Source organism: Lethenteron reissneri, chromosome 51 (genome assembly GCF_015708825.2).
Source record: "Lethenteron reissneri isolate LAM-NWPU_2019-01 chromosome 51, ASM1570882v1, whole genome shotgun sequence".
In the NCBI taxonomy this organism is placed as follows: Eukaryota; Metazoa; Chordata; class Hyperoartia; order Petromyzontiformes; family Petromyzontidae; genus Lethenteron; species Lethenteron reissneri.
This window is the reverse complement of record NC_083829.1, coordinates 12,098,325-12,109,790: the sequence shown is the minus strand read 5'-3', so window position 1 is coordinate 12,109,790 and position 11,466 is coordinate 12,098,325. Positions and strand designations below refer to the sequence as shown.

Genomic DNA, 11,466 nt, shown 5'->3' with positions numbered 1-11,466 from the left:
AGGCGTTCAACGACAAACACACACCATACACACAGGCCGACTCATTACTGCCGACAGAGGGGGGGGTGCAGGGTAGGTGGTTAAAAATGCTGAGTGGTTGTGGAAGGCAAGAGTGAGGGAAAAAGGGAGGGTGCATGTATCTTATTGAAACATCCAAAGGAAAACTCTACCTCAGTTTAACACGTAGGAGGCTTTCGCGACCAATATCATCCATAAGAGGGTTTTGTTTGGGGGGGGTTAGATCGCTTAAATATATAAATGTGTCGTTAAAACCCGCCACCACCCGACACAGCCAGCTAGTAAGGGTTGTCACGTAAACAGAACATGCCAATTCGTCACTAGTACAGCACAAATAATCTACGTGTCATGTATTATATAGGTTTGGGTTGAACGAGGACCCATGTCTAACTGAGAGGAATCCCTGACAGTTCGCCAGTATTGGTTCAAACGAGCCTGATTCTTCTGATGAATGAGACACTATTTTGAAACCAGTCCAGAGTTTTGCTTGTGTTGAACCAATGCTGCAGTTAGTATACACTACCAGAAGGTCATGTGGTAGTTGGAATTCATAAAACAAAACTCACTTTTTCCATGTGGAGGGACAGATATGTAAAGGAAGCATATGATCTGCTAATTGTGTTAAGTGTGCGCAGGAACTGAGGGGCGATGCACGAGACGCACCAGGCAAGGAGCCGAGGCTGCTGTGCCCCTCATTGCCCAGAATAACCAATAAAAGCACCCGCGAGCAACTCCATCAGCTGTCGTCGTTATGTAATCAGTTCACGGCAGGAAGTCGGGGCCAGCCCTATCGCGACAGCACGCTCACCCGGTCCCGCTCGTTATTCAGGGGACACCACTACGCCTGCTTGGGTGATGGTGGCAAACGCCAAACTAAGATCCCAGCTAGCATCCTGGGTTCTATTCCCATACCCCAACATGCACAATTTGCACCTGAGCCACACAAGGTTGGCGCAGGTACCATTGACGCAGGTGCAATTGAGCTCCCAGTTATCGTAGCTGTTGGTGGTCGTAGTCTCGGCACGTGGAAATGATCGCGAATTGTGATTGGTTTGATTTTTTGACTTTTGTAAACTTAAGCGATGGATATTTTAGTTAGTTTCGGATTTGGAAGCTGAGCTGAGATTCGGATTCAGTTCCGCTCTGATGGATTCGTCCCGTTCCCAATTCGGCTATAACCACCACTGATGTTTGCCGTGGCCGGGAATCCAACTTGAGCCACCGGGATCATGACATGGTGTGCTAACAACTGTACACTGCTCCACCCTGTGAAGTTGCATGTAAATGGTAAGTACATCCAAAAGTGTTGTTTTTATTGGGGAATTTAAACGCCCAAAAATCCTTAACTTCTCTAGTTCCTGCAGTGGATGTGGCTATATATATCCATACTTAAGTAACCTTTTCTTAATGTGAGTTTAATTACGGTAAAAACAGGTGCACAGGTACCAGTTGGGGTGTGTTTAGAGAGGCAGGATGGTTCAGATGAGTGTAAACCAAAAACACTGTACCCATGTTTGATGTATTGACGGCAGCCGTGCTTGATATATGGTTCTGAGAGGTTTCAACGTCTTCATAATCTGAGTTATTAGCTGCTTTCAAGACCCCTAACACAGATCAAGGGAAACACTGTTAAAACCACGACACGTTACAAATACATGCAGCGTCATACATCCCCTCATATTTCAGTGGCCTTGAAATGACTCGCCGTGTTGCGGCGCGATGGACATTTTCGTTATTCCTACAATCAATGCATCTGTGCTGTCGGTATCATATAATGAAATAAAGAAATCTCCTACCTGAACTGCTTAAGTAAGCATAACCTCGCATTGCATCAGGAATATGCCCTCGATGATGGCAGCCCCGTACACTTTCACAGCCATTTGTAATCTCTGCTTTTTAAATCTCGGCGTTGAACTGGATGAAAAACTTAAATGGATACGATGGGTTTTTGTGTGCATGAATTGATGACTGGGCTGAATTCACCAACTAGTTGAGAAACCCATCACTTTGGCTCTTGGTCAGTAAAACAAACTGACCACTCACAAGACAGGAAACGTATTTCTTAGTGGTTCTCAGATGTCTTTTTGTTGTTGTACTGAATTCAGTTCCTGAAGAAGCTGCCAGCATTGAAGCAGCTGACGTGCTGAACGACTAACAGTACAACCAGAAGACGCATGGCGGAGCTATACGGCACAACGGCGAAAACCTACGTTGTAGTTTCGTGCTCGGTGATTAACAATCACTGCGAATGACCTGAACCCACTGAAATGTAACAAATTATTTGGTGAGGCTGCTGCGTTGGCAGTGGTGCATAAGCACAATTATCAGAAAAGCTCAACACAATCACCAATAACCCCACCTGGAAGGAAAATATATATAATAGAAGACGTTTTGGGCAATGGCCCTTCTTTGATGTATATGCGGTGAGGATGAGCCATTGCACAAAATATTTCCCGAAGTTTTATTTATTTTAAGGCCACAGTGTGTGTTATCGACGGATGTGTTGAGTTTTATTGAAATTTGGAAGGGTTCAACTTTCAAAGAGTGAACTCGGGTCATGTGGACTTCACTGAACTGGTCTCACCTGGTTTTTCTGTGGTGGCTGCACTGGGTGGCTGAATGAGAAACCCAGAAAAAATAAGTTGAGCATACAAAAAACAAACATTGTAATGTGAATTTTAAAAAAATGCATAAAAATGCAAAATTATTAAACAAATAACGGCAGTTATAATATTTGTTGTCATACCTCGGACTTTCCAAAGAGTTGTTTTCCAAATATCTTGACACCCTGCTTGATGTTGAATGGAAGGGATGTGGTTTTTGGATTTCCTTTCAAGAGGGTGTCATCTGTGGGTCGTAAAGAAAACGCATTTGTGGTCAGAACACTCAAAGTACAATCAGAAGGGACGCTGGCCGGGAGGTGCCTCAGCCCATCATCTGTCCAGGGCTAGAAAATAAGTTCATCTTTATAGAAAGTCAATGGTTCAGTGAAACGCTTTTAATTTGGGCTTCCTATAATCCAGAAAGATAAAGACAAAGCTCCCCATGTAGCATTTAACAGACTGTTGGGGCAAGTGCTGTTAGCAAGCACATTTGAAAGCGGGCACGGCGTAATAGAGGGTGGGTGGCCAGCACCACGGACGGCCACCTTTGTCTCCTCCATTGCTGATGTTTTACACACCGCACCAAGTACTCATTTAAGGCTGAGTCAACCTAGGAGAGGCCCATTACCGGTTCAGATGTAAATCACAGATGTTGGCCTTGAGCAGAAATCAAACTCGGATCCCCAGGTTCAAAGTACAGTGCGCACGTGCATGTGAGGGGTTCCACCAATCCTCCCATCCACAAAACACGTGGCACAAAGATCCCCCCGATAGCCGAAGCAGACTGTTGAGGCAAATGCTTCGAGCACCTATGCACGCAAGGGTGCGGATGCCCAGCACCACGCCTGACCGCCTTTGAGTACAGGTACTCATTTGAGCCGACCACGTGCGCACAGACGTATGCACACGTACGCCTGCTGAATGTGCTTGGCACACATGCGCATGCTGTAGTCTTCCCATTATCTAAGACCTTTGTTAGATGAGAGGAATGGCGTTAATAAGTGATTTGTTACTCTTGTAAAGGGATAACATTTGTACAATGTTTTACATAAAAAATAATCCACCTGGAAACTTCTTTCCCATGGAACATCTCAGTCTGAGTGTCCTGAGCATCATGAGATATATGATGCTCAGAAAATGCACGTGATAACTCGTGTACATGTGTGGACTTGTGCATGTACAGCCCAGTTTTGTCAATCCACTGCTGGACGAGGGCCTCCCCGTTGTTGCATATTTTGACCATACTTCACCACGCTGGTCAGTGCGGGTTGGTGAAGGTGGGGGGCGGTGCAGCACAAGTTATGTTGCTGCAGTGCCCCCCACTAACCACAGCCTCGACTGCACGGCCACTGCCCATCCATGCACTATCCAGGCTCAACCCTGGGTGCATTCTGGGTGATTTAGTTTTGTACACAGTCGCTGAGAACAGGAGGCCCAAAGGCCAAAAACGTCAAGCAGCCAGCAACAAATGGCGCCGTCAAATTTTAAAAGACAAGAATGTAACACGCTTCTTGAATTGAGCGAGGTTATTACGGCACTCTGAAATCTATTGCTTAATGGCGCCTTGTGCATGTAAGTCGTTATTATAAGAGCTTGGGAAAGTCGAGAAACACGGATTAGAGGGCCTGCCAACGATGCGCGAATACCGTGACGGGGTCCAGCGTCACCGCGTTCAACGCGTGTTGCAGAGGTTCACCGTTCGAATCCAGCAGGCCACCCTGGTTATTACAGTGGGTGTATTAACCACAGCATACGCCCTGTCTGCTTCACGTTGGACGCAAAAGGTCCCGTGACGTGCGCATGATAAGGCAATTGTGTGCCCAGCGTCGCTGTCCGAGTTGGGTAATTCTCACGATGCCGCACAGCAAGAGGGGCCCGAGTTTTATTTCCGACTCGAGTGCCTTTCTGAATGGCGTTCGTATGTTCTTCCTATGTTGTGCATGGAGTTCCTCCCAAGTTCTCCAGTTTCCTTCCATAGCTAAAACCCCACACAATGTAACTGGTATTGGCCATACATCCCAATGCAAAAAAAATGCCTGAAAATGACTCAATTGGGATGACACAGCAGAAACATCACCCCTTCTGCAAAACGTGTTTCAAGACCATCCTGAAAGAGAGCCGCTGCATCCCACTCACCTGCTCCGTCTGGAGCCGTGATGACATACTCCGTTTTGTCCTGCGACGATGCAGCGCAGTTCCTGGACCACGCCGCCGACAGAGCTGTGTGCGACACAGCACAAGCGAACCTTGCACACGGTCACTCGCAAACTTGCAAACTATTCGTGGGTCACCGAGCATCTGCAGTCCAACCAGTAACCACCGTTAACCATTCGCAAGTAAGGCTTCCTCAACCTCCACAGTGTGGCTGTGCTCCTGTTTGAACTCCAGGTTAATCGCGGACGGCTGGGACTCGAAATTCAGATGCCGATGTTGGCTCAGTGCTCTGCAGTCCAATATCACAGGCACCCTAAGCCACCGGACCACCTCCATCCTTCTCCAATAACAGTCGTTTACCTGCGGTTGCCACCGTTTCACCATAGACCAAACGCAGATTTAAATTTCGATTTAAAGCTTTCGTGACTGCAGGGATTCATCTTCTTGTTTCTTTCGGTAAAGTCACGTAGAAGGGAAGTAATAAAATAATAAAAATAAAACATAATAAAACAATTCTCACGACGTTTCGGCTACAACGCAAGCAGCCGTCTTCAGGTGAAGAATGAGACACTACCAAACTAGGAGCTTATATATAAGCTGCATTGGGGGTTGAAGAGCGCCTTAACAAAAAGAATGTGCATGTGAAGAGGGATTTAGCATATTCATGGAAAATGCGTAGGCGTTGGGCGGGGGGGTGTCAAAGTCATATTATGCCCATGCATTATGCAGGATCAGCAGCAACCAAGGGGGGTGCAGGGATTAGCAGTAACAAAGGAAAGGAATGTTAATGATATGTAGCTGCAGTTACTCAACAACACGTAGAAAACTAAAGTATAAACTACATAAAAAACTAAAGTATAAACTGCATCGCACCATCAGTATACTTACTATACTCTATAATAAGCTGAGTTACTAACAGCAAGTAATACATTACAATTTTACCTCGTAAAAATTCTATAATATGCTTCCATCTAAACCTTATTCTCTTACATCACACGAGCATATACCGTACTATATACTGCCATAGATAAACCCAACATTAAATTATATACTGTATTGCTGTAAACCAACCTATATCTTATACATTTAATATCACACTATGTATTATTCTACACACCCTAATGTGTATCGAAATGGTTTATTACGTCCTTCCAATGATTGCTGAGCCAGAATCCATCTTCTCGGTTAAAGTTGTCTCTGTGTTTGTATATGTGGATCGCCTCATGAACGAATCTCTCATGATAGCCAGATGGCTTGCAGAGAACCTCTGTCTTGGAGAAGTCAATATCATGTGAGCCCACTGAGTTGTAACAGTGATCTGCCACGGCTGAGGTGTTAGTCCTACCGTGTTTCAGGTCAGCTTTCGGACCGCATCCGTGAACATAAAGCTGACCTGAAACACGGTAGGACTAACACCTCAGCCGTGGCAGATCACTGTTACAACTCAGTGGGCTCACATGATATTGACTTCTCCAAGACAGAGGTTCTCTGCAAGCCATCTGGCTATCATGAGAGATTCGTTCATGAGGCGATCCACATATACAAACACAGAGACAACTTTAACCGAGAAGATGGATTCTGGCTCAGCAATCATTGGAAGGACGTAATAAACCATTTCGATACACATTAGGGTGTGTAGAATAATACATAGTGTGATATTAAATGTATAAGATATAGGTTGGTTTACAGCAATACAGTATATAATTTAATGTTGGGTTTATCTATGGCAGTATATAGTACGGTATATGCTCGTGTGATGTAAGAGAATAAGGTTTAGATGGAAGCATATTATAGAATTTTTACGAGGTAAAATTGTAATGTATTACTTGCTGTTAGTAACTCAGCTTATTATAGAGTATAGTAAGTATACTGATGGTGCGATGCAGTTTATACTTTAGTTTTTTATGTAGTTTATACTTTAGTTTTCTACGTGTTGTTGAGTAACTGCAGCTACATATCATTAACATTCCTTTCCTTTGTTACTGCTAATCCCTGCACCCCCCTTGGTTGCTGCTGATCCTGCATAATGCATGGGCATAATATGACTTTGACACCCCCCCGCCCAACGCCTACGCATTTTCCATGAATATGCTAAATCCCTCTTCACATGCACATTCTTTTTGTTAAGGCGCTCTTCAACCCCCAATGCAGCTTATATATAAGCTCCTAGTTTGGTAGTGTCTCATTCTTCACCTGAAGACGGCTGCTTGCGTTGTAGCCGAAACGTCGTGAGAATTGTTTTATTATGTTTTATTTTTATTATTTTATTACTTCCCTTCTACGTGACTTTACCGAAAGAAACAAGAAGAAAAAACGCAGATTTATTTCTCAGTCAACCTAAGCCTATCAACACTGTGCGGTCTAAAGTTGAAGTTCAACACCAAATATCGGTACAACGCAACTCCTGCCGCCCAAACACAGACACCAATCTCTGGAGTGTCCATGTCAAACCCAGACAGGCGGCAACTCTACGGTTGCCTGTCTAGCTACACCAGGTTAAGAGCCGAGTTTACACGAACCATAAACTCTCACAGGACGAGTAACACCCAGGCCTCACCTCCATCCTCGCTGTAGAAGGCAGCCCCAGCCATCGGCCCTGAGGGAGAATTCAGAGAAAACCATCAGGCCGAGGATGACACAGAACACGTGAGAGGTGACGTCGGCGGCGTTGTTGGAATGTTTTTTTCTTTTGTTGCCATTTTCCCTCAATTTTATCGGCATCATCAAAATGTGAAGGAAACGGGTATCACAGAGCTACCTCTGAGGTCCCTTGCGGTGACCGATTTCATGTCCTAGAGGGCACGACTTTCCCTCTCATCCTGCCATATGAGAGTAATGTTCATCACATGACAGTCTAACCATTGTTTTTTAATTCTCAGAGTTTAGTCAAATTAAGTGCAGAGCTTAATTTTAATCATGAATGAGGTTTTTTGCTCAGTCGCTGGCGACCTGGCTAAGATCATTAACTCGCGATATTTGAGAACCCTGAAACCTGGATTCGATCCCAGGAGCTTTAAACTAAATTAAAACTAACCTATAAAGTATTTATTTTCCAAGTAAGGCCCACTGAACTATATAGCTATTTTTCAGAAGCGACCTGGCCACAAATAATAGCTCAACAAAGTGACTAATCATGTAGAATTTATAGCAACCAAATACTCTAAACGCATGTTTCTAAATGTGGAGGTAAAAACCAGATGACCCAGATAAAAAAATCCATGCAACCACGGGGAGAGAGACATGCAAACTCCAAATATACAGCAGGCGTCATGGTCGGTGAGGACCCAGGAACCGGTTCAGATATCACTCACGTCCGCTGTTAGCCATGACTGGGATTTAACATCAGTTTGCCATGCTCACAGCGCAATGCGTTATGAATTGCGGCACCGCCCCACCCAGCAGCATTATGATTTTTAACACGAAACTCAACACATTCGTCAATAACGTTGTGTGGCCTAAAAAGCATCAAGAAGGAGGCGCATTGCAAGAAACGTCACCTCTTATTTAGTTTTTCTTTTAAGGCCACACCGTTGCTGACGAACGTGCTGAGTTTGTTGTTATGTATACACCGATGCCAAAGCCGCTGCATAACCAAATAAATGAGTTCAATTTGTGGGTTTTCGCAGCCTGTGATGATTCATAATTGACAATGCAAATATAAAAGCATTATTGGGTCAGATCGAGTAGTTATATCTACATATCATTATTATTGTATTATTATAATATACATCCAACACCTTGAGGAGGTGATGCCTCTCTGTAGATGGCGGCCGGGAGCCTGGGCGGCTGGACCTGGGAGTAGAGGGGGGTCACGAGCCCCCCCGGCACCGATGACTGTCCTCTGTCTCCGCCGCCTCCTCCTCCTTCACTGCCGCTGTCGACCGAGGAGGACTTTGCCAGTTTCCCAGGCCTCTGATTGCGTGGAGTGACGGCAGAGTACAGGCGGTCCACGCCGCTCGGGTCAGCGGGCGGCGGGCCGGGGGAGGGCGCCGCGACCTCGTAGTGCTGGGCCGCTCCGCCACCGCCCACGCGGGCTTTGCCGCCGCCGTTGCCGCCATTGCCACCATTGGAAACGAACAAGTTCTCGTAGTCCGGCGTGACCGGCGCGCCGTACGTCTCGTACGGCCTGCTCCTCATCGGCTTCTCGGGGACGATCACAACTTCGTAGTCGCTCTTCCACCTGGGCTGCACCGCGTCGTCCCTGCCACACCGTTCGCTTGGCAGCTCCGCGGGTTTCCTGCCGCCACCACTGCGACTGCTGCCGCTGTCCTCAGCCGGTGGGAAGATCTTTTTTCTCGCAGGAGATTTGGTGGGGCTTTCGGCGCGATCGCCGGCGTTTGGCGACGGAACGCTTCTACGGGACGACACACACAAGAGGCGGCGATGAGAGTGGCGTTAACTCACCCGTTGATCCTGCACGGCGTCAAGAATGGGAATAAAAGGAAGACGGCAGCAACGGCAGCCTGCGTATTACACCGCTCCACGCGTTCGCATCCGCCCGATCCACCTGGGGTGCGTACGGCTCATACGTACAAGCGAGATGTCTTGAGAGGGATGCAGGGTCTCTGCATTGGCTTGCCGCTCTGCAGCACATCTGTATAGTAGGATTCCTTTGCGCCAAACATATGTGCACACAAATACAGAAAATACTTTTGGGCAAGTGCTTTTAGCAAAAGTACATAAATTGCTGCTGATCTTTCAACGCTAAATGCAGAACAATTATAAATATTGAGCTGTGGCTGTGCTGGGCCTCCTCGCCTGCACGGGCGCATTCACCAGCTTCTCGTAGTGGGCGCTGAGGTTCTCGTAGTCTGGGTTCTTGTCCAGCTCGTTGGAGAACATCGTGGAGATGGCGCGATACACAAACTCGTACTGGTCCTGCACACCGCACCGGGAGAGGCGCAGCAGAGAGTCGTTGCCCCACCCACACGCTCTCGTCTACATTTGTGTTGAGTTTGTTGTCCTTCCCCCGCACCTCCAATTAGCACGGTTGGCTACGTACGGTGTGAAAGAAGTTTAACAGCATACATGTGTAATGAGCGACTTCCACGACACGTCGTGTAGAGGGTACTTCTTCTTCTATTTCTCACACTGGGCACAACACAGGCCAACCTTATTCTTCTCACTCTGAGTACAACACTTAGATATTAACGTCTCTACTGGCTACGCACAGCCGATCACTCGGCGTGGTCCCACCGCCCTCACTCGGCCATGCCGCTGGCTGGCGGCGCGACGATGATTACGATGGAAACCCCGCAGATCTTCCACGTGGCCGGACGACGGAGAGAGATGTCAGGACCCAAGACCCCACACACGAGCCCCGGGTCCGCACCCCCTTATATCCCCCCAGGCGTGGCTAGGCCCCGTCTGCGGCCACGCCCTCTCGTGGAACCTTCCAGCAGGTTCCCGGAGCATCTCGGCTCACCCCACCTGCTACCTTTGCCCCAGATACCTCTCCCTCTCTGATTGGGTGTTCCCTTGACCGTGCCCGTAGCCGTGCTTCCCATTCTCAGCCAGCAGGTGTCATCATGTCACTACACATGTTTAACGATGGAACTTAGGTAGTGGTTTTGTAAGTGAACTCACCTCACATACGGAAAACAAACACAGTATATTGACATGAACATGAATTGTAGATGAGCAAGCCCAGTTAGGGTGCATCTTACTCCATTCATTGTATATTTCAAAGAAATAAAATACCTTGGTTTGAACAGCTGCTGGCCTCTGTGTCCGTATTTCCTGGATCACATTGAAGATGCTGAAATTTTCTTCTATTCTCTGGAAATGCACAGAAAAACAAATAAAGTAAATTATTATTATTATTATTGCGCCTGTTTACCCAGGAAAGCCTCACTGAGTCTCAAGACTCCCATCCAGGAGGGCCCTACCAAAGTTTTGCAGTCTGAGGCAATGCTCCTGGCGTAACTTCCAGGTGTATAATTTTTTTCTGCCGTGGCAGGAATCCAGAGAACTCGGAGGAAACCCATGCAGAACAGCGGGATAGATAACACACATACTCCACACAAACAGGCACCCAAGTCGAGAATCAAACCCAGAGCCTAGTTGCTGTGAGGCACAAGCGTCATCACTTCGCCGCCACCACCCTGCCGTCCCATGACGAAACATCCACACGGATTTGATTTTGCGTTGGACGAGGGACATCCAGGCGTAAAGCGCTGCATTGCAGATTAGCGCAGAATAAGGCCAGCACTCGTCTGCAAATGCTAAACTGAGAGCAGCGGTCTTTATTTAAACGCAGCCACGGAGCACAGGCGCAAAGGCTCAACACATCAAGCGGCCAGTGACAGCACCACTGTCAGAGTTGTAATATTATATAAGAGTGCAAGAAGATGTGTTGTAACTTGCAGTGTGACAAGTGATTGGGTGAGTGAGCAGGTGGGCGAGTGTGTAAGTGGGGAGCGGTAATCCAATGGTTTGCACGCTGTGCTACGAATCCGGCGACCGGGTTCGATTCCCGCTCACAGCCAACACCAGTGCTGATTATCTGAACGGGTTCTGGGCCTACCCTAGGTCGACTCACCCTCAAATGAGTACCTGGTGCGATGTTTAAACATGGTGACCAGGGAGACAAAGGAGGCCGGGCGTGGTGTTGGCCACCCACCAACTCGTGTGCCGTGCCGGCCTTCATAGGTGCTCGCTAACAGCACTTGCCCCAAGATAACTGTTAAGG

At 47.2% G+C, this 11,466-nt stretch overlaps 1 protein-coding gene across 5 annotated transcripts in view; it reads right to left on the bottom strand.

Annotated features, from left to right (window-relative positions):
* LOC133355528 (tyrosine-protein phosphatase non-receptor type 18-like) overlaps positions 1-11,466 on the bottom strand; it is a 57,715-nt gene that overhangs the window by 4,495 nt on the left and 41,754 nt on the right. For 4 of the 5 annotated variants that reach the window (XM_061572858.1, XM_061572860.1, XM_061572861.1 and 1 more), the window contains 9 exons: positions 10,476-10,553; positions 9,552-9,653; positions 9,309-9,385; positions 8,513-9,129; positions 7,333-7,371; positions 4,758-4,841; positions 2,765-2,865; positions 2,603-2,633; positions 3-1,622 (listed from right to left, as the gene is read on the bottom strand). In XM_061572858.1, the coding sequence (XP_061428842.1) occupies positions 1,438-1,622; positions 2,603-2,633; positions 2,765-2,865; positions 4,758-4,841; positions 7,333-7,371; positions 8,513-9,129; positions 9,309-9,385; positions 9,552-9,653; positions 10,476-10,553 (1,314 nt within the window). In that variant the 3' untranslated portion in view covers positions 3-1,437. Of the gene's footprint in view, positions 1-2; positions 1,623-2,602; positions 2,634-2,764; positions 2,866-4,757; positions 4,842-7,332; positions 7,372-8,512; positions 9,130-9,308; positions 9,386-9,551; positions 9,654-10,475; positions 10,554-11,466 lie in introns of those variants that run through there. The other variant, XM_061572859.1, reaches the window with a different exon arrangement.